A 23,414-nucleotide genomic window follows, 5' to 3' on the forward strand; every position below is an offset into this window, starting at 1 on the left:
GATGTAACATGATAATATCAAGATGGCGTACAGTATAATACATTCCATTGTTGAGAAAACCTGAAGAGGCTGTTAAGATAAAGATCAAAGAGCTGATTGGACAGTTGTTTGAACGTGTCATCCCACCGATGTGCCATTCATAAAAATAATAACGCCGTTACCAGCTGGATCTTTCATGCTTCTTAAATCAAAGCCTTGGGCCATGACATTTACGAAGCTTTGACTACAAAAACCTGGACACTAGTTGACACACAGAAAGGATATTATTTTTTGTAGCCTCTAAGGAAAAAATGTACATTAAATACCAACTATAAATTGCTATGACACGCTGTAAATGTTGATATGCCTTTGGGAGACGGTGAAAACTTCACTTTTTCACAAAGCAAACCCCCAAAAAATGTTGTTCTTTAAGAAACTCTGAAGTTAGTGTTCCTCAGCTTATATTCGCATTCATGAAGATGGTCTTCATTATTTTCCCCTTCTGCTCTCTCTCTCTCATACTCTTTCATCTAATACAATCTCTAGCCAAGCATTTAAAAACATCTCTCTTTGATGGAACCGAAGAATATTAAACACATTCACAGTCTGCGAGAGATAAAAAAAATTGTAGTCTGGATGTAAACAGCTTTGAATCTTTCTGAGGGCTTGAGGGGAAAACAACTTATAATTCATTTGTAATAAGCAGCGGAACCATTCAAATGTCAGACGATAGCGAGGGGACGCAAACAGGAAAAATATATGAAAGCACATATGGTGAAAAACAGATAGCTGAAAAGGTCACTAAATGAAGAACATCCTTTAAACAAAGATAAAGGGTCGGAGAAAGTGAAGATTCAAAATAGAAGAATGAAACTAGACTTGGTGAGTGCATTAGAAACAGAAGGGAAGTAGTCAACACAAACACTTCTTATTTAAAAAAAAAATACTATATTTCTAAATAAAATTGGAATTTGAATAATTTTTCTTGAAGATTTTCCACACTCCTCTTCAAAACAGTGATTATTAAGGGCTTGTAAAAGACACACAATGTAGACACAATGTTCCCATTTGACTGTATGTGATTACGGCTGTCACGATTATGAAATTTGGCTGATAGTTATTTGTTTAATAAATTGTGACGATTATGACAATTAATTGCCTGTTTTATTGCTTTGATATTTAATTATCATAATTTTTTTAATTTTCGCAAATTGTTGTGATTATTTAAATGAAATCTTTTGCAAGGTTTATCTGGCAGTAAATATTATTACACATAACACATATTAAAAAGTAATCTGATTCGGTCTCATTTATACAGGCGCTGCAGCTCCCCCTTGTGTTTTTTAGAGAGATGTGCAATCATCGTGGTGATCTGAAATCATCGCGATGAGGTCAAACAATTGCAAAGAGACGATTATTTAATCATTGTGACAGCCCTATGTTATAGTATTGATGTTGAATCGGGTCCTGATCACACTGCCGGTGCTTATTTCTGTACATTATCCCACTTATTACACGGCTATTTACCTCCATAGTATGGTAAGAAACATTAAATATCGAATTGAAATATTTTATTTGCTCATTTTTAACAATTGCAGACGTTTTGCAATGAAAACCCTTTACTTTCAGACAAGCCGTTCAGATGTCACAAACACACTATTTGGTTTAATCATTTGTAAATATAATGTCATATATGTTATTTGAATACATATTTATATTTAATTTTGTGCAATATTAAACTGTTCCTTTCAAAATTATTTGCAGCATACAGGTTACCGTGTGTTATTAGCGTGTTATTGTTATTTCGGAACACATACATTGGAATGTCGCGACTGGCCAATCAGAATCAAACATTTTATATTGCCGTGTAATAAGTAGAATTTGTGGTGCGATGAATTGATCATAAGAGATAAATACTCACTCCATCATGGAGGGAGGAATACTGCAACAGTCCTGGATGGCTGTAAGAGGGGAGGTGAGGTGGGCTGTGTAAGAGGCTTCGACCACCTGCTTGTTCCTGTTAACCACATCCAGGTATCGGTTAAACTTCTCCCGGATCTTCTTCGCCAGCTGAAAATAACAGATAAACATAATTAACAATAGAAATATTTGTTCATTTTCAGTTTTTGTCCAAAATAAAAGATTTTTATATCCGTGCATTTGGTTTGAGTTAATAGTCTGAGTGGGGACATTTCACAAACATTTTTTTAAATGTTGCATAAACCATTGGTATCCCCAGAGTACGTTTGTGACGTTCTAGCTCAATATACCACAAAGATAATTTATTATAGCATGGAAAAATTGCCACTTTGTAGGTGTGAGCAAAAATGTGCAGTTTTGGGTGTGTCCTTTTAAATACAAATGAGCTGATCTCTGCACTAAATGGCAGTGCCGTGGTTGGATAGTGCAGATTAAGGGGTGGTATTATCCCCTTCTGACATCACAAGGGGAGCCAAATTTCAATTACCTATTTTTTTACATGCTTGCAAAGAATGGTTTACCAAAACTAAGTTACTGGGTTGATTTTTTATATTTTCTAGGTTGATAGAAACACTGGGGACCCAATTATAGCACTTAAACATGGAAAAAGTCAGATTTTCATGATATGTCCCCTTTAAATTTTAATCTGAGCAAATTTCACTGAAGTAAAACCTTCTTGCTCAAGAAGCATCCTTTCATTATTTTCATGTGAAGTAAAGTACGGTTCATTCACTATCCAAATCCAGCCCTGCACTCCACATCAAAGAAGGCTTGAACTAACCTTGGAGACCAGCAATCGATCACCATTAGTCGTGCATTGTCAGCTGTTGCCGCAACATAGGCAACGGAAAACGGTTGGGTGCTACGGGGAAAATTGAGTTTTAAATCCAAAAGGAGAACAGTGATTTTGATTCTACTTTGGGCCAACTGCACTTGTAAGCAGGAGTTACGGCTGATTAACCGGGTTTCTCCGAATTCTCCGAATTTACATTTATAGTTCTCTGGAGAAAACCATTAACCAGAGCAGGACCGGCAAAGCCTAGCAACCCCCACTCAGGGCTGACACATGAGCTGTTTTCATTAAGCTAAATTTGCACCCAAAAAACAGCAAAATCATTAGTGTTACATGTACACTGCTGGTGTATATATGGGTACCACCATGTCTGGTGATACTCATGTAAACACCAGCAGTGTACATGTAACACTCATGATTTTGCTGTGCACACATGTATAAAATAATAAAGTAAATTAGAAATGCATGCCTGGGTGAGAAGGGAGGAAAAACTAAACTATAAATCTCTTTCTGCAAGTTCCAGATTGAAGTTATGTACCATGTCCCATTGACCGTGAACATCCAATCAGCTGCTCAGTACAGCCATTACTGCTAAACTTGGATCGACAACTTACAGTAGAATAACATTTACGAGAAAAACACTCAAGACAGGTCACTAAAGAAAATAACACTATAATTCAGACCACGGTACATCCAACCAATTTTTTTAATAAAAAGAATGTGAATCACATTCATACAGTTATGCAACAGTTTTTATCAAATAATTTTTATTTTTGTTTTATATAAATATTATTTTAATTTGAATAATTTCCCATTGGCTTTACATTAAATTAATTTTTATATTTATAAAATTATATTACATTTCTAAATTTATATTAATAATATTTGTAAAAAAATTTAGAATCCAATTTTACATATGTGCCCTAAACACAGTATGTAAAATTCGATTCTGATATTTTTACTTGGTCTTTGTCCTATCTCATTAAAATGGTCACAGCTAGAGGAGAAACACATTGTCTGTATGCTTCTAAAATACATGGACATGATCCTAATTAGGGCCGTTTTCTAGTGGGGTTCATTTTCAACTTGCGCCAGGCTTTCATTTCTGTGTGTGTGGGCACAAAGAAAGGACACAAAACTGGCAGGTGTTGACTTTAAGCAATGCATAGCAACTGATGAAAGTCAAATTTTAGAGGACCCCAGAATAATTAGACTTCAAATAACAACAATAAAACAGAGTGTGTTTACATGCACAAAGTAAGCGGATAACTATCAAAAATCAGCTTACAGAAACCTGTTTCATGTGTTTACATGCAAATTAATAAACTGGGTATGCAGAAAACGGCATTTACATCAAATTTGGAGATTTCTCGCAGGCACTGATGTCACCACCTATAGTGCGAAGGGCAGAGCGGGGCACAAAGTAACAATTTTTGGCTTTGTCTCTATAATTAAACAAATATTTAAGTTCGATCAATCTTTTTTTACACAATCAACACACGCATCTCTGCTACAAATAAACACTTAAAGTTTGCGGAACCTACCATTCTTGAATAATAACACGAAAGGGAGAGGAGTGCAAACGTTACAACTTGAATGTGTTAGCATTTAGCCAAGCCCCATTCATTCCTTAGGATCCAAACAAACGTTTTATTTTGTGCCACCATTCTTACTCGTGTAACTACTCATGTAAGAGTCTTTAAATAGGGAAAACATGGAAGTGTTTGGTGGCTTCTAAATTCATCCCTGTTTGGATCCTAAGCAATGAATGGGGCTAGGGTAAATGCGAACACATTCATGACGCGCTGTACAAAGATTAAAAGTGCACGCATTGAAAAAAGATATTAATTTGTCTAAATTGAGGTAAGAACATAGAAAAATATTGAAAAACGGTGGTGTTTTCCTTTTAAGTCGTTTATGAACTTTCTTTTATTAAAAGAAAACCGTTTTACGCGTTTACATGACCTCACGTTATCAGTTTATTAAGCATAAGTGGCGTAATAAAATAATAATAATAAATGCACTCAGGTGTAATAACAAAACAACATGAAATCCAAATGAGAGTTACCTGACAGGAAAGCCACGTGTGATTTCGTAAAGTTTCATCATTTGAAGTCACCACGTGAAACAAGTGGTTTTAAAACCTATACTGGAATTAATCAATAATGTAAAAAGAAAATCACATTTCACAGGTAATCGTGTGTTTTTGCACATGTAAAATTTATGTGGACACATCTGTATTGGATTTTTAGTTCATGCCACTTCAGCTTTCCTCGTCTATTGGCTTGTGTGCACATTTACAAATTGTGAGTCTTAATGTCTTTTTGTTTTTAATTTTTTATGAGTATTTTTGGAACAACAAAACCAACATTAAAGCATTACAAAGCCTAACTCACTACAAACGCTTAGGTTACTCACGTAACCCCGGTTCCCTGAAATAACGGGAACGAAGCATTGCGTCAGTTAGCTGACGCTATGGGGGGGGGAACTCCTGTTTACTCCGTGACTGAAGCCTATTGGTTAACGTCTGTACAAAGTACAGACCAATGACGTTTGAACCCGCGCGCGGGAGGAACGCGTCCTTATATAAGCGCGGTTCAATCGTCAGGAGCTCATTATATTCGACTGAAGCGCGCAGCCGAATAACACTCGCTGCGTAGACGTTTGTAGCACGGCAAGAGACGCAATGCTTCGTTCCCGTTATTTCAGGGAACCGGGGTTACGTGAGTAACCTAAGCGTTCCCTTTCAATACGGTTCACTTCGCATTGCGTCAGTTAGCTGACGCTATGGGGGAACGTAATCCCATCACGCCGTGCATACACAACGTACTGAAGTGCCTTACCGGAGAGACACTGCGTGTGGCCCTATACCCGGCATATTCACAGCTTAAAAAGCAAATGTGTAAGCACCATATAAATTGTTGACGCGCACACGGTGGGGTTTTAAACGCACCGGGGGCACATAACATAGCACAAGACGGCGAGGTACCGAGCGCGCCGCGGCTGTGCGAGATAAGTAAATTCAGAGTCACGTTGGTGAGCTCGCTGAGCGCACCGTGGTGTACACATAAAACGCATGAGCGTGCATGATTGAGCCGAGAGAACCTGCGCTCGTAGGGCAGGGACGTCTAAGCTGTACAATCTGACAACGTAGACGGCGAAGACCAGCCGGCCGCGTAGCAGATATCAAATATAGATATATATACCCCTGTAGACCAAGTTCATGAAGAAGCCAAACTCGCAGAGAGTGGGCTCTATATAGGACATAGCTCATAGAGGGGCGTGAGCCAGTGCGATGGTTTCAACGATCCATCTAAATAACCACTGTAAGCAACAGACATACGTAGTGAGTGATCTGCGAAGCTCACGAACGGCCGATCTGACTATAATATGCGGCAGAACGGTTCGTAGCGTGGGATTATACAGATACCACAATAGTGTGAACCCAGGTGCACCCTCGAGCGCATCGGGGTGCATATAGGTAGTATTATAGTGCACAGATCGGTGAGCTTTCCAAGCGCGCCGTAAATGTGTATTGACTATAAATTGCACGGGCACAGGTGAACACTTGAATACATCGTGAATGCATATAGATGAATCAGAGTGTTATAATGCACAGGCCGGCAAGATTCTCGAGCGCGCCGTCATGTGTTCTGATAATAAATTGTGCGCACACGGGTGAACTCTTCAGTGCACCGTGAATGCGTATAGATAAATCAGTGCACAGAACGCGCCGTGAATGTGTACCAATATGATTGATGAACGTAACGGTGGGCACCCAACGCACCGTGAACGTACACAGATGAACAACAATGTATGTGTCACAAATCATAACACAGCTGTGTATACAGGTGAGCTTTCCCAAGCGCATCTTATTGTATACCAGAATGTTATAGCGTGTACATGTGAGCTTCTCTGAGCGCACGGTGGACGCATATAATTAAAAACCATATTGTGCATACAGGTGAGCTAATGGGCGCACCTTTAATGCAACAAACCTCAGTAGTGCGAAGCAGGGATGTCGAAGCTGTAAACTGGCAACGTGGACGGCGGGGACCAGCCGGCCGTGTCACAATTGTCAAATGAGAAACCTCTAAGACCATGCCCATGCTCTAAGACAAGTGAGCATAATTGTCACGGGAGGTGATAACGTCAACGATCCATAAATAGCCTGTATTGACAGGTGCTCTAGTGAGTGATCTGTGACGCAGATGAACAGCTGATCGTCTGATGTACGTCAGACGTATGTGTCATCCAGGACCTTGGACAGTTCCAGAGCGCTGTGCCTCGGGCACCGTCCGCATCTGAGAAATGACAGGCTTATGAATAAAGTGAATGGCCAGCCGTAAAAGCATGGTTCGCTGTTACCGCCGCCGTCCGCATCTGAGAGATGACAGGCTTGTGAATTAAATGAATGGTCGGTCGTAAAAGCGTGGTTCGCTGTTATCACGGCCACATAGATATAGGTAGGGGAGAGAGCCGCCGTGCCTCTGTAGTGAGGAGAAAAGTGTTCCACCCACGATTCGCGGGGGGTATTGACTTTCAAATGTCACTAGACAGAATGGATCAGACTTTGCATAAGGACGCCTCGTGAAAGGGGTCCTAGCAGCTTGTGTCAATGTGTCATAAGGCACGTAATGTAGGTCGTGTCCCACGGATGCCATCTCCGCACGCCCATCGTAATGGGTTAATATTGGTAGTTTAAGCATGAGATGCGTATCACTCTGATTGAACATAGCTTATAAAGCGATGCAATGAGTTTATAAAGGAGATGACTCGTCAGCTTGTTCAGGGGGCGAGATCTCAGTCTGGTTCGGTAAATAATGAAACCACCGTAGATTGCCCGACCGCATTATCACAATAACACGGTCGAGAGTGCTGCAGTGCTAAATCATCCTCTTAATGTACCGTATTCACAGTACAAGGTGATTTATATGAGACAAACGGCGTTCCACGCGCCGAAGGCTGATTGCCGTCGTAAAGCGTGTTCAACCCACAGCAAATGCTGGGCTAGCTCGTAATGACAGCACTTCATGCAGCAGTGTGTAACTTAAGCAAGCTTCCCGGCCGTCAGCTCGGGGCGGGACCTTTGCTTAGTCAAACTGAAGTGGACTTATGAACAATGCCACGATATTCAGCTTTCTGAGGCTCGTTAGAGGGGTACGTGCGCCCGTCTTAAACGAGATGCCGCGCGCGTCTGACTGTGCGCGCGCTTTAAGCTTTGAAACTTATTGTGGCGGGTAGCAAGCTCACTTGAGGTTGATATTACCCTTAATATCTCCGAGTATTGGAGCGGAGGTGTGAGCGTCTTCGGATCCGCTAATATAAATCAGCTATATGGCCGAAAAACGTCATAAACCGCTTGGCTGTAAGCCTTTGAGTGGCCGTCCGGAGAGGGCGCGATTCAAACGCTTGGAGCCATGCAAAAGTCTGAGGCTGTCCTTCCTCTAGGAAGAGAGAATAACAGCCGTAAGACCGTGCTCGTTTGCGCCATCAGCATCGTAGGGGAGAAACTGAGGTGGGCTGCGAGCGAATTTGGCAGAAAGGTGTTAGAGACACCGTACAGTCGTGGGGTGTCAATACACAGTATATGGCCAAACCGGGGTTTTTTCGGCTAGCGTCGATAGAATTATGGACAGCGGGCCGTGTGTGCGTATTACTGATTGCTTGTCAGTAAGGCGATAAAGTGTTTAGAGACACCGTACAACCGTGGGTGTCAATACACAGTATAGTAAGCACGGAAATTACTCTTTTTAGAGGAATTAAATACCGTTCGCCACTATAGTGAGGTCGCATAGCCGACAGTATTACACAGTATGTTTGGATAAACAGCACACATAAAACATTTCAGGGCAGTCCAGCCGAGGCGCGACATAACCCCTTTTTCCCAGACAGTTTCGTTCTCTGTTGATGCAGCTATGCTGCGGAGACCAGAGCTCAGCCGTTCAGGTGCACAAGCCTCAGTAGTGACGGTGACCGAACGGCTCACGGAGCAGGGTAGTATGTCTAGGTAGTTTAATGTCAGACTGAACCCATCGCAGAGAGGAAGTCTGCCGCGAGGCCCGCGGTTTTGCCGTTTATTAAAAGGGCAGAAAAACCGGGTATATATATATAAGAATGTACCAATATTCAGCGCACTGATATAGGACGGGACTGAATAAAGGGAGGTATTCGGGCCTCAGTATATTATAAACAAATTCGTTCTGCCTCTGATTCCGTCTAAACCAGAGAGAAATTACCAGGCAGACGAAAAATGAGCTATCTGAAGTGAGATCGGCTCAGGCCAGTAAAGCTCTATAATAAGTGTTTTAGCGCTCCAATAGAGGCGTGTCCGCCTTATCGAGCAGACGAATGAGATCGTGCCGCTCCAGGAGGGGAGGGGCATGAAGCTCTCTTATAATGAGTGTTCTTGGTGCTCCAATAGCGGCGAATCGGCCCTATCGAGCAGACGAATGAGATCGTGCCGCTCCAGGAGGGGAGGGGCATGAAGCTCTGTAATCGTTGAACACTGGACAGCTGCATTTAGAGGCAGCGAGCCGTAATACCGCGTGCTAGCTAAGCCGTTAAGAGACCTCACCACTGTGGGGAAAGGAGCGAGGGACTCCGCGAGCGTGGAGCACGAGTGGCTGTGCTATGACAGAGACAGGGGCAGACCGCCCGTGTTTGCTTGTCGTATGCATCTATCCAGGTCTACGGTTCCCCGCTTGTTCATCTCAACAAGAGAGGAACGGCAGAGGGGAGCAGCAACACAGACAGAACAGCCATGCGTCGTGACGGTATCACCCGATGCACTCGGGGGATTAATATATGTGCCAGAGATCTCGCCACTAAATGTGATAGGAGCGAAGGGACTCTGTAAGCATGAACGGTTGCGGTGTGACAGAACACAGGGGGGGTTAGTCCGTGTGTGCTTGTCTATGCATCCATCTAGTCTCATGGCTCGCCGTGTGTTCATCCCGGCGAGAGAGGAACAGCAGGGGGAGCACGAAACATGGATAAGACAACCAAAGCATAAGCGCGGTCCCGGCGTGGGAGGTGCCAGACCGGTAACGCGCTCGGAGGAAATTCATAGCAGAGAGGCTCACCGAGCCGCTGTGCTGGACGCTATTACAACAGCGCCTGCTCTTTTAGCTTATAGCTTTATATTAAAAATATTGATCTTACCGGGCGGCCGCAGGGGAGACCTCGTCAGGCGTGTGTCCGCTGCACAGGGCTCGAACCACGGCAAGCGAAGGCTATCTTCGGTTCTCGGCCGGAAAGCGGCAGGGGAAGACGCTAGACCTGGACTCTGCTATCTTCGGTTCTCAGCCGGAAAACGGCAGGGGAAGACGCTAGGCCTGGACTCCGCTGCAGGGCTTTTGTCAACGGCGAGGTAAGGCTTCTTCTTTTTCTTCGGAGCAGCGAGAGGTTCGCGCTGAAGGAGAAAATAATGAGCTCCTGACGATTGAACCGCGCTTATATAAGGACGCGTTCCTCCCGCGCGCGGGTTCAAACGTCATTGGTCTGTACTTTGTACAGACGTTAACCAATAGGCTTCAGTCACGGAGTAAACAGGAGTTTCCCCCCCCCCATAGCGTCAGCTAACTGACGCAATGCGAAGTGAACCGTATTGAAAGGGAACACTATTCATGTCTCAACTGCTGCAGCAGTTTTTTCCTCCAAAAACCCTGTTTGGCAATTAGCTGTCGAGGTGTCACTAGAAAAGCCTGCCAGTGATCGGCCTAATCTCTCACCAGCAGCCGATAAATAGCTGCAGGTGTGAGTAAGAGAGAGCGAGAGAAAGTGTGCAGGAATAATTCACAAAAAAAGATTTATTTTGGCATGGCAGCCCAGGAGAAGAGCAGCAACCTGCCCATTCTTGCTCAGATCTCATGTGTGTAGTCGTGAAACACACTCACGGGGAATGTGTGCATTCGCCGGCCCGATGCCATTCACGTCGAGTTGTTTTGAGGCTGGTCAGAACAGGGCGTATTAACATCGAGAGCGCTTTATGCCTTACAGCAAAAACAGAAGTTGGAAGCTGGCATGAGGGAGAGGCCCATGGCAAGAATAAATTAGACTCGTCCATGACAGGCTTACGGTCTTAAGTCTGACTGATGCCAGATGTGTTCCCATAGTTTCAGATGGAAAAGTACTGAAAATAAATTTTTTCGTTATCGTGACCTAGTTTCTTTTTGAGTTATTGTGATATGTGCATAGCATGTGTAGAGCTCAGATGCAAAAGCTGCTAAACGCCATCTCCATAAAAAATTAGACCATGATATCGACAGCAACGGGCATACGTCACAGTAAAAAAAGGTTTACCCAGTTAAAGGAGGTTTACTGAATATATTAAGATAGTGACTGAATTTTTGAGCCTTTTACCTTGATTGAAAATGGACAGTGAAGAATGACGGGACACTTTTTTTTAAAAGGTGAGATTTTAGCTTGTACCTACCTAGAGGGTTTTGCAGTGAAAGACATTCAATTTGTTAAATATTAAAATGATAGTGGCGATTCCCTCAGAGTAATCAGTGATCTACAGTGTTTTCACATCATGTTTTGGTAAAAGCTCGGTTCGCTTGGAACCCCAACCTAGGTGGTACAACAAAAAGTTTCGGGTACTACGTACTGCACCCAGTGAAAAAAAGCCCCCCGAAAGTAAGCTGACCCGACCCAAACCAAACCATGGTGTACTATGCATTGGACGCCATTAGAGGGTTCTGGGCATTGCTAGAAACAGGACAGACCTTTAAAAGTTGCTCCATAAAATGGCTTTAATAATTTTTGAAACACCAATATTTAGTTATTTTTGTTTATAAAGATTGTGTGGATCACGCATAATCATTTGGTGCGACTCAAAATAAAAAGGTCCTTTTGACAGTAAAAACTAATGAAAATTGTATATAATAGTTTAGTTGATAAAATTTTACATAAAATATGTCAAGAAATGAAGGGTTCAGATTTAACAAAAAATCATGCCAGACGCACTTAGCGAGTTTTGCATCTGAGCTCTTAAAATGTAGATGATGGTGTGCTCGTTTTCAAAATGTCAAATCAAAAAATGTTAGCAGATAACAGATGTTGTGTGTCCTTCTTAAAAAGAACCAGATTATGTTTTAAACAGAGCGTATGATTGATTTAACACCGTTTGACATTTTCAGGGCTAAGCCTTGAAAACCATGACAGCATTACCATTACATTCAAATAGAGATTGAATCATCATTTTTTTATATCTTGCTTTATAAATGTCATCTGCCTATATTGAACAGCAGACATGTTTGCAGTTGCACAAGCTCTGTTCCAAAGTTTAAAGCTTCCAATTAAGCTTAAAAATAGCTTATAATCTGAACATTTTGATGATGGGCCAAATGCACTGAGGTTAAGAACTAAATGGTGAGCAACCATCTCATTTCTCCCAGGCTTGTTAGGGAGAGCCGCGGTGCAGTCGATACTACCTGAAATTAGTGTTTCGCCAGAACACGGCACAAAGAGATCTTCAAAGCCAGCCAGACATCGACTGTAGAATTTTAATGGGTGTCCTTTGCTCCTCTAGAGCACCCACACAGACACACAAGCTTCACTCACACGCAATCAGAGGATGAAGTGCAACTCACCTGCTGTACCTCCGTTTCACCATTTGAAGTCTTCTCTGTGTACACAAAGGAATTGAAGATTCTCTGTAAGGTAAAGATGAGAGAACAGTTGGTGAGTTTACGAGATACAAAATAGCGTACATGTGATGATAGGAACATAAGTAACAGCAAAGTAAATAAAAGACGGTTTCAGCAGTAACAACATAAACAAACAGCTTTTGTGGAACAAACATAACTTCCGGTAAGCTCCGCAAAGATTTATTAACAACAAAGTCCTTTTAGAGTCATTTTTTCCAAAAAAATTTCCTCCTTTAAATATATAAACATAAAATATATATAATGAGTACTAAGAACGTACTAAAAATGTAATAAGAACAACGGAAAATTAAAAGTTGCGATTTTCTAGGCAGATATGGCTAGGAACTATACTCTCAATCTGGCGTAATAATCAAGGACTTTACTGATAGAACATGGCGGCAGCAGGCGTAGTGATATTACGCAGTGCCCGAAAATAATCCCTTCCTAAGGAAGTAACCAAGGGGACTATTTTTGGGCAGTGCGTAATATCACTACGCCTGCTGTGACATTGGCTGCCTAAACATTTGTTTGTCTCAGTTACCATGCAACCGTGCAACCAAGATTTACAAAATCTCCACTCTGGTCGGAGTTTTTAGAAAAAAACGGTTTCAGAGGCGAGTTCTCTGTTTGTGTGTAAACAAGGGCCGCAAAAGAAGAAACATTTTATAAAAACATTTTTAATGTCATACTGCAAAGCCCATCAGGCACACCTTTACTGGCTAGAGGTTTCTTTTAAAATCTCTAACTAGTGAAAAAAATTATTCTTCATTCCTTCATATTTGACAATCATGGAAGCCTCAATATGGAAAGTGGTGAACACACGGAAATAATAAAATGTCCTGAATCCAAGATGTTGCTGGTTTTAATCTTAATTCAGTTATAGAAACAGTCATAGATATACAGTAAATGCATTAACATGGGCTTCTATGCTTTGGTTTTAAAGTTAAGTCTATTAAAAAAAACTTAGATTTTTATATTGATTTTATTTTAAGTGACACCTGCTTATGACCTTCCTTTATGATTATATGCTGATTAAATAGATTATAACCTATGGTCATATATCTTACATATTGCAGCATTTTTCAGTTAAGGCGGCCCGCCTAAGCTTGGAAACCCTACGCCTTAACTAGGTCATCAAAAAAAAAAAAAAGCTGCACACAAGGCCTTCAAGTGCATCTCGGAGAACAGCGCGTATGCGCATTAGAGGCTGACATTTTGTCGGGAATCCTGTGGGTCCCGCGGGTCCCGCGGGATTCCTGTGGGATCGGGAACAAAATCACTATTAATCACGGGATTGGGACGGGACAGGAAAAAATGTCAGCGGGAGTGGACGGGACCGGGATCGTAATAAAACTATGATACCCAACTTTATACACAAATATGCAGTTTCTATAAATAAACTTAGTTAATATATTGTGTGCGTGCGTGCCTGTGTGTGTGTGTGTTTGCATGTGTAAGAAAGGTTGCATGAATGTTCACGGATGCGTCTCCCTGGTGCATAAGCTCTCCAACGCAGGGAACAGGAACAGCAGCAAAGAGTATAGCGGCTCTGATCAAACGGAGAGATAAGTGTGTGACAAGAGTTGTGTTGCGAAGAGATTTCCTGCTGTTTGGATAGTTTCTGTGCTTTATTGTGTGCATCAGTGCCGAATAGTACGTTTTTTTCTAGTTGTCTTTAAATTAGCAGCAAGATTACCGCGTCTTTTATGATATATTGTCAGTTATCATTCATAATGTAAATGAAGCTGTTAGATAGCGCGAATCTTCTCATTAATAGTCATGGTACCCAGTTTATATTTGTGTTAGTTTATCTTGTTCATATTTATTCAGTATTATTTCCTTATATTGGAGATTGTATAGTTCTAATACTTATACAGTTATTTAACAATTCTAACAAATATAGTTATTTACTGTATGTGTTATCTGATACATGTGCTAGTCACATTTTAGAACACATGACACCATTTTGCGGTATCTTGTATATTTTTGCATATTTTGAACTTAATTACAGCTGTTAATGCTGGTTATTTAAACAAATGTATATTAATGTTCTTTCATAAGGCTTTTATTCTTGTTTATTATTTGTTGTTGCAGAACCACACAAACACAGATACTTAAGTGCATATTAATGGAAGGTTTTATGCCCATACTGCAACTGTGAATTAAACACCCATAATCCAATTATTCGTCTGGTTCTTGTGTTCTGGACTCCAGACTTTGGGTTTATTAAACTATTGTAGACATGGAGTGAACTATGTATTGTTTTTCTTTTATTTGCTGTATTCCATTTTCTGGAGAAAATCTAGAAACCAGCTCAGCAACTGGTCCAAAACAGGATGTAGAGCAGATTAAATCAAATTCTTTGTATGAACTAAACACTAGTTGAAGAAAAAAATATATGGGAGCGATACAGGAGCGGGAGTCAGTTTAAACAGGAGCGGGATGGGAGTGGGAGTCAATTTACCAGGAGCGGGATGGGATGGGATTATTTTTTAAACTTTTGTCTGGGAGTGGGACGGGACAAGATTTATTTCTATGGGAGTGGGACGGGACAGGAGTGAAAATCCACTCCCGTGTCATCCTCTAATGCGCATCACACCGCGAGCGGGCACGCTCGCCACGGCCGAAATGAGAAAGACGTGGTCCGGACTGTCACTGTCTGGAGGATAACTAGCCAGTTGATAAAACATCTAGGGAGAATAGGGCAGACTCGCTTCACACAGTGAGTGTGCACGCACACCACACGGCCGAAATGAGATAAGATGCGGTCCGTCATGTCTGGAGGAAAGCCAGTTGATTAAACGTGTGTCCGTGAGAACTGTAAGTGGACTTATGTTTTGGGGTTATTTTTAAGCCTGTTATTGTATTATTCTATAGTTCTTGCAATTTTAAAGTAAGTTAGCTGGTTGTTTGAGCAACCTGTTGATTATAGATATAATTGTTGAGCGCTCTTGCTTACTTTATTTATGTGCATTATTTACATGCTACAGTAGTTTCACTCCTTTAAGATAATGTAATAGTGGAAAATAATCAGTTTTTACCATTTTTGCGCTATCTATCATTGTTCGGCAGACGTTCAACAACATCTGCTTCAGTTTTGTGTTTATTAACCCTTTAGTTTCACTTCACCATGCAGCTATTCCCATAGAGGTAAAAAACATTTAATTCATTAATAATCTAGTATGTGTTCATTTTTTGTCATAGTTTCTTCAAAATTAAGTTTGATTTGAATGTTCTAAAAATAAATATTTTATTTATTTATTTAATTAAAATATTTTAATTTTCATCATGATGCATACGCCCCGCCCCTTTGATTGCCACGCCCTCGGCACCACCCACCCACACCACCTTAACTAACAAATTTTCTGCGGGAAACCCTGTATTGTATACATTTACATTTAAATTTATGCAATTGGGAGAAGCTTTGAGTGGTATGGCGCTGTTGATTCATCATGGACAAACTATTAGACACAAATGACTTTAGTGTTTCTCAACCAGGGGGCCAGGGGGGCAGGGCACACAGGGCGGCCTTAACAAATTTCCAAGAGGGCCTGTAAATCACTTAAAATGATTCAAAATAAGACAAAACAAGCATTAAAAAAAAGAAAAATTTAAAAAAAGAAAAACAAAAATCTTATTGTTTGATTATTTATATGGCAATGGCAATGGCAATTTATTTATATAGCACCATTTAAAACAACACAAGTTGACCAATGTGCTTCACAATAAACAAACAATTGGAAAGCAGATAGTAATGCAATAATATAATACAACAATAGTACTAAAAAATACAACACATTAAAAATCCATACTAAAAACAAAAACATAGTACATATACTTATCTGAAAAAAATAAAATAAAAAAAATGCAATTTTTGTATCACATATTAAAAGCTAAAGAAAACAAATTTGTCTTTAATTGTGTTTTAAAAGCCTGTACTGTTGGTGCGTCTCGAATATTGTTAGGTAAGTCGTTCCATAATTTTGGTGCTGCAACGGCAAAAGCACGATCTCCTTTTTGGTGTAAATGTGTCCTCGGTATTTTTAGTAGGTTCTTATTAGCTGATCTCAAAGTACGTCCGGGCTGATGTTCAACTAAAAGCTCAGAAAGATAGGCCGGTGTCAGTCCATGCAAGGATTTATACACCAATAAAAGAATTTTAAAATCAATTCCGTAATAGACTGGAAGCCAGTGTAAAGAGATCAGTGTAGGTGTAATATGCTCCCGTTTCTTCGTACCCGTTAAGAGTCTGGCAGCTGAATTTTGAACTTTTTGCAAACGCGAAATAGATGTCTGACTTATACCTTTATGAATTACAATAATCAAGCCTTGACATAATCAGGGAATGAACTGCGATTTCAAGGCCTTTAAACGTCAGACATTTATGTAACCAAGCTTTTGTTAAATATACATCTGCCTCGTCTTTATTTTTCTTGATAGAAATTGTGAGTTGGGGGCGGCAATGGGGGGCCTTGAAGGGAAAAAGTTAAGAACAATTGCAATAGAAGATTAAACACTTTCTCTGTCAAAACTTTACCATTGTAAACCAAATCAAAAACAGGCAACCAGTTTAACAGTCCCTTACAATAAAGGTATTTGCTCTTCACTCGCCTCATTACCGTGGCGATTCTGACATGGAATATCACTGGGGAATGTGTCATAACAACGAGATGAATTCCCACCACATCCAAAACTCAAGAGGAGACTTGCCATGAAAAGACCTGAATGATCTTAACACTTAAAAAGAGAAGAACCTTATTTAAGTCACTGTTTAAAGTTTCTTTGGGGGTAGTCTGAGGTCAGGACAGTCCCCCACATTAAACATCTCAAAATGAGCAAATGTCTGCGCTCACCAAGAGCCTGGAATTTCATCACAAGAGCATGTTTATAAAAAGCAAAACAAACTGTGGGTGATGTATGGATGAGCCCCACCTGTGTGAATAAAGCTTTCGACACATATGCTGTTGAAAAACTAAGTGAAAGAAGAAACTTGTCATTTCAGACCCCTCTTGTAAAATAAACATCAGCACAAGCACAAATAGTTTTCGGTCACCACTGCAGGTCTTTCCCCGGTGTGGTGGGTTTGTTTTTCGAACCGCTCTGATGACTTTCACAGCTTTGCCTGGGCCAAAGAGGAATTTGGCAGCTTGTAATTTGATAGTAGTAACATGAAACTCAGAAGAGGAAGGTCTTTCAGGTGGGAAAATTGATAAAAAAGCAAAGAAGAGTAGGAAAAGGGGCTTGACAAATGCTGTGAAGATGTCAATTCATCTTACAAAATAGATTTGACGGTTGTTTACAGATACATTCTGTGACCCATTTTGCAGATTAGGCCTACATCACAGTAGATTTGTGAAAAATATCTAATAAAAAAAAATGTATAATGACGTATTCCTATGGGCGGAGGTTAGTCAAAAAACTGTTCTACCGACGTCATTAAAGCAGGAAGTAGAGGTCTGTAGTCCAAACCGGCCGTGTGCTGTATGCTTTGAAATGCGAATTCTGTTAAAGACAATATATCACCTGGCAGTGAACTTTGAGCTTTATCATTTTACAGGAATTATTTATGCTATTATAGCAACATTACACACTAACTAGGGTTTCAAAAAATGGGATCAGGAAGAACGTGACCTTTAAATGCGAAAAACAAGCGATTGAGACAGTTTGCGTGTGTCCGTCAAGCTAAAATCCCTCATCTGTTTAAGGAGTAGCACCAGTTCAGTAGACGCACCGCGCGGAGCCAGGCCTGAGTATCAAACGTATTCGGAGACACAGGCTGTCCTTGCGCTTTTCTTGGAAACAGGGAAAATGCATCATAGACGAATTAGAAACTGGTAGTGACATAAAATGTGCAAGTTAACGTTCGGCAATAATAACATAATAACATCTATATTTCATGGCTCGACATTACATCTGCACTTCCTTTGTCTGGTACAAGTGAGTGTTTAAGATGGGGAATGTGAAAGAGAATCTGGTTCTTTGGAGAATTTCGCGTTTTTAACTAAAGGTTCGGTACACACACCCTTGGCGTCAGTCGCACCTCTGCCCACTTATTTAAGCCTGATTATACTTGACAGACTTCGGTCATTTTCGAATGCGGAGCCATGCGCAAAGTTACTACAACAGATGGCTACAACCCCAAAAATGACCAACCTGACCGGATATCACAATAAACCTTAACACCAGTTTTCGAATTATCTCAAAGCTTATGGGGGGGCCCTAGCAGACCCCCATCATTTCGAACACTGCTTAACAAGGTGTCCTAACAAGACACAACCTGACTTCGCGACCTGCAATAAAAGCTATAATTTCCATGTTTCAGACTTTTTGTCCTAACCACCCGTGATGCGATCCTGCAATATTTCTATTTTAGAAGCGGTTTCTGCAACATCACGGCTGACAGCGCCTCCTTTACAGAGATCTCATTAAATGAAAGTTATGCGCATTATGAATATTAATCATCAAACATGGATGAGGAGAGACTAATTTTGGACGTCTAAAAGCAGAAATATATAATACATCACTCAAGTTGAACAAGGAAAGCCATAAAAAGTGGAGGATTTGTCTGTGTATGTGTCGGTGTTCCTCAGCTGCAATATGAGAGAAAAACTAAACACAAACAGAGCAAAACTGTTCTGATTGGCTGTTTTGTGACTGACTGCGTCGCCCTACAACCTTTTTTCGTGTTCAGTATTCATGTTCCATCATTGGAATCATATCAAAGTAAAAGTCTGGGGAAACACAGCATCAAGAGATGTGAGAAGTAAGTGTCTTTTACTGAATCATTGAATCATTCAGCCATAGAAAAAGTTTTGAAAGCATCATAAACATTCTACATAGGCCAGAAAGCAGATGTATTAGATTTTCCTCCATTTTGTTAACTGTACATGACTTCTATGTAAACTCTAGAAAGACAACAGCCTAAAAAATTTAGTTAAAATAATATGGTAACATCATTGTTTTTCAATATAGATGATTATTAAATTCATTCAACGTCATTCAACATCCCACAAGTCTTGTTCAGACTCTAAACAATGATGTTCAGTGAAGTGGCGTATTCTATTCAGTTGGCCGTACCAACGCTATGCACCATTACAGCCCACACTACAACTCTATTTGCTTATGCTTATGCAGTTATTGAGGAAAGGAAAAGCCTTTAAAGTAGACACAGGATTCAAAAAGGAAGAGTCATTGCACGGACAAAAGGTTTGGTTTGCTGACGTAAAATATCACCACAACAGACCTTACAAAACAGGACTGTTTAAGCCCTCCCCAAATTTGAACTATCCAACATCTAATCCTCACAGACAAGTTGACATCCAAATGACTGACAAGCTATACAACTGTAAGAAATAACATACCAAAGTTCAACTGAATGGACACAAAGAGTCTAAGTGCAGCTGCATTGGCTCTGAATTTGGTGTTTCGAACAGTTATTAATCTCATCAACCCCAGGGTTAATCTTGACTGCAATAGAAAAAATGTCTGAAATGACTGAACCTCACGCTGTCTTTGATCCAGGCTTGTCAAAGCTTTGGCACTCCCTTGAACGGAGGCACAGCAAGGAGGACTGTCTGAAACGAAGCTCTCCGCAGGGTGGTTTATTATATCAAGATTGCCATCTCGTCGGCCGTAAAAGCCGCCACTTAAGAATTATTACCTCCACTTTAAAGAATGCTAAACCAATAAGTCACATAAATATTTCAATTCCTGAACAGAACATAGTTTTTAAATTGTCTGCATACCTCGTAACAGTTGATGGTTGCAAGTGACCTTATTGGATTGCAATCAGCCACGGTTTTCCGTAAAGTTTGGGGGCATTGCTCTGGAAAACAGCTGATGCACTGTGTGAGCGCAATAACGGTGGAGACGCAGCGTTGCGAATCTGCAACATTTCCATTAAAACGGCACGATGAAGGCAGATAAACCTATTAGCCATTCAGTCATCTTCAAAGGCCAGAGCCCATCCAGCTAATCCTCCGTAATTTGGGATTGAACGAGGGAGTGGAAGGGTGTGCCCACACAATACGGTGCGCAGAAAGGTGCCCTAATCCTCTCTTTAGGCCTACAAGGTCTAAATCATTGGACTGACCCTCCCTAAACCGCTTCAATAACGGAGTTAAAAAGCAACTTGTTGTTATTCAATTTTTGCTCCCTTCGCAAAATTATTGATGTTAAAATGACTGTTATGTCATTATCAACCCATTTGGCTATCTTCTGCAAAAGTTCATAAGAGTTCATAAGAAAAGCAGCAATGTGTGATTCATAAATCATTCAGACAGGTTTTGTGAACCAGTGCAACCAATATATTACACACCTTATGAACGTGCCAATGAATAATGGTGGTGGATGCCAAAATTTTACAAACTAAAGCGATAGTTCACTCAAAAATTTAAATTCTGTCATTTACTTGCCCTCAAGTTGTTACAAACTGTACAAAATGTATTTGTTTTGCTGAACACAAAAGAAGATATTCGTAATCGAGCAAGAAACAGGAGCACCATCGACTTCAATAGAAGGAAAGAAAAATACTATGGAGGGCAATGGTGCTCAAAAACGGTTTGGTTACATATTGCTAAAAAAAAATCAAGAAACACAATAAAGAAATGTATACAAATTTTAACAAATTGTGGGTAAGTGATGACAGAATTGTCTTTTTTTGCGAACTATCCCTTTCATTGTGCTCAGGTTTTCCCGCAGAAAATTAGTTAGTTAAGGTGGTAGGGTTGGGTGGGTGGTTATGGGCGGATGGCGTGGCAAAGGTTACACGTCATGATGAAAATGAAAATATTTTTATTTAAAACACTCAAATCAAACTTAATTTTGAAAAACCTATGACAGAAAATGAACACATACTAGATTATTAATGAATTAAATGTTTTTAACAGATACCTCTTACGGGAATAGCTGCGTGATGAAGTTAAACTAAAGGGTTAATAAACACAAACTGAAGCAGATTTGAAGAATGTCTGGCGAACGATGATAGATAGCACGAAGAATGTAAAAACTGATTATTTCCCACTATTAATTACATTATCTTAAAGGAGTGTAAATACTGTAGCATGTAAATAATGCACATAAATAACGTGAGCAGAGCGCTCAACAATTATATCTAATCAACAGGAAAGTGCAACATAACGGGTCGCTCAAACAACAAAAATCACCGGCTAACTTACTTTAAATTTGCAAGAACTATGGACTTATACAATAACAGGCTTAAATAAACCGAAAACATACGTTTACTTAGAGTTCTCATGGACATGCGTTTTATCAACTGGCTATGACAGTTGACTGACCATTTTGGCCGCGTGGCACGCTTGCCCGCTCGCGGTGTGAAGCACTTCCGCACTATTCTCCGAGATGCCCTTAACAGCCTTTTGTGCAGTGAATTTTTTTTTCGACAACCTAGTTAAGGCGGTAGGGTTTCCCAGCTTAGGCGGGCCGCCCGAAAAATGCAAAGTGCTGCAGGAAACCCTGGTGCTTTAAGCTTTTTATAGCGCCAGTGCCCATTTTGGGTAATCATTCACCTATTTTTGGTGTCAACGGGATTACAATGACATCGCATGTAAATAGGGATGCACCGATACCACTTTTTTGGAATACGAGTACTTGCATTTCAGTACTTGCCGATACCGATACAGAGTACTTAATAAAAAAACATGATTTAAATTTACAGGTAACAGCTTTAGTCATATAATTCAACAAAAAAACAAAGGACTAGTTTTCCAGTTTGTTGTAAACTCTGCCTCTTTGGACAACACAAGAGGCATTAACCCCTTACATGCCGCTCAAACATAGACATTTCTCAAACCGTGGTATCGATTCCAGGTATCGGGGGACTTTTAACGAGTACTTTAGAAAATGTGGTATCGAGGCCGATACCCGATACCAGTATCGGTATCGGTGCATCCCTACATGTAAATCACAAAAAAAAAAAAATTCTGAGTTAAATATTTCATTAAAATAATTTTATTGGTTATATGTTACATGAAATGCATGAAATATGAAAATATGAAAGGCAATATGCTAATTATCTTTTGCTGCTAATACAAAGTGAACACTACTGTTAAATGACGGTTGACACAAATCTTATTATCGATTAAACGTAAAACTAAAATTCTATCTAATAGGAAATACATTGCATGGTACGACTCGATATGGCTCACTTTTGTGTGGTTTTCAACTGTGTACCTTATCTAGTAACTGTTAATTCCTAATTTTTTGTGTTAAGGTTCCAAGCGAGCCATACAGATACTAAAATGTGACATGTAAATACTGCAGTGGCAAACCGTGGGTACTTCACCTGGGCCTTCAAAATATGCAATGAAGTGCAAATGCCTCTCCATCCATAATACTAGGCTATTCGTATTTTCGTTAAACCATACAGTGAGCGTGTAAAAATTCTGAGAAAAAAGTTTAAAATTACTTGAATCTAACTGATAAACACAAATACAGACTCTGCTGCTCTGTAATGAACAGGGGCTCTGTAAATTTGCATTTAACAAGCTTAAATTATGTTCTTTAATTTATATTTTATTTTTTGGAAATATATATTTAGCTGTCGGATACCTTGTTAATCTTTTTCATAAGGGGAAATATAGCACCCTGCGTTCTCAATGCACCTCCTTGTGGCTTATAACTGTTGTTATAAGATATCCAGGGAATATCCCGAGGGCTACCAAAATGTATCTCCGCCCTGCCCATCGGGTATAGCGAGGTAAAAAATATTTCAATGTTTTCGCATTCTCTCAGATTTAGTTAGGAAATTATATTGTATTTAATTCGGCGTCGTCTGTCAGTCATTACTATCCTCACGTAACAAGTGAAACTGCCAGGAAGTAAAAGTATAATTAAACCCATTATTTTTCTTGTGTTCGCGTCATCCTCTGCACGCGCTTCTCCCAGCTGTGCTCTTCACGAGTACGCGCTTAAGTAATTTCGTTTTTACCTCAGCCCTATCAAGCTAGCCACAAATTCAATCACGTTTTCCGCCATTTACCTCAACCACT

At 40.3% G+C, this 23,414-nt stretch overlaps 1 protein-coding gene across 1 annotated transcript in view; it reads right to left on the reverse strand.

Annotated features, from left to right (window-relative positions):
• The window catches only part of cachd1 (cache domain containing 1), an 89,404-nt gene that overhangs the window by 39,390 nt on the left and 26,600 nt on the right, over window positions 1–23,414 (reverse strand). Inside the window, exons 2-3 of the mRNA XM_065239863.2 lie at window positions 12,349–12,411; window positions 1,901–2,049 (exon numbers count right to left, since the gene is read on the reverse strand). Of these exons, the coding sequence (XP_065095935.1) occupies window positions 1,901–2,049; window positions 12,349–12,411 (212 nt within the window). The remainder of the gene's footprint in view (window positions 1–1,900; window positions 2,050–12,348; window positions 12,412–23,414) is intronic.

This window comes from Paramisgurnus dabryanus, chromosome 7 (genome assembly GCF_030506205.2).
Source record: "Paramisgurnus dabryanus chromosome 7, PD_genome_1.1, whole genome shotgun sequence".
Lineage (NCBI taxonomy): Eukaryota > Metazoa > Chordata > Actinopteri > Cypriniformes > Cobitidae > Paramisgurnus > Paramisgurnus dabryanus.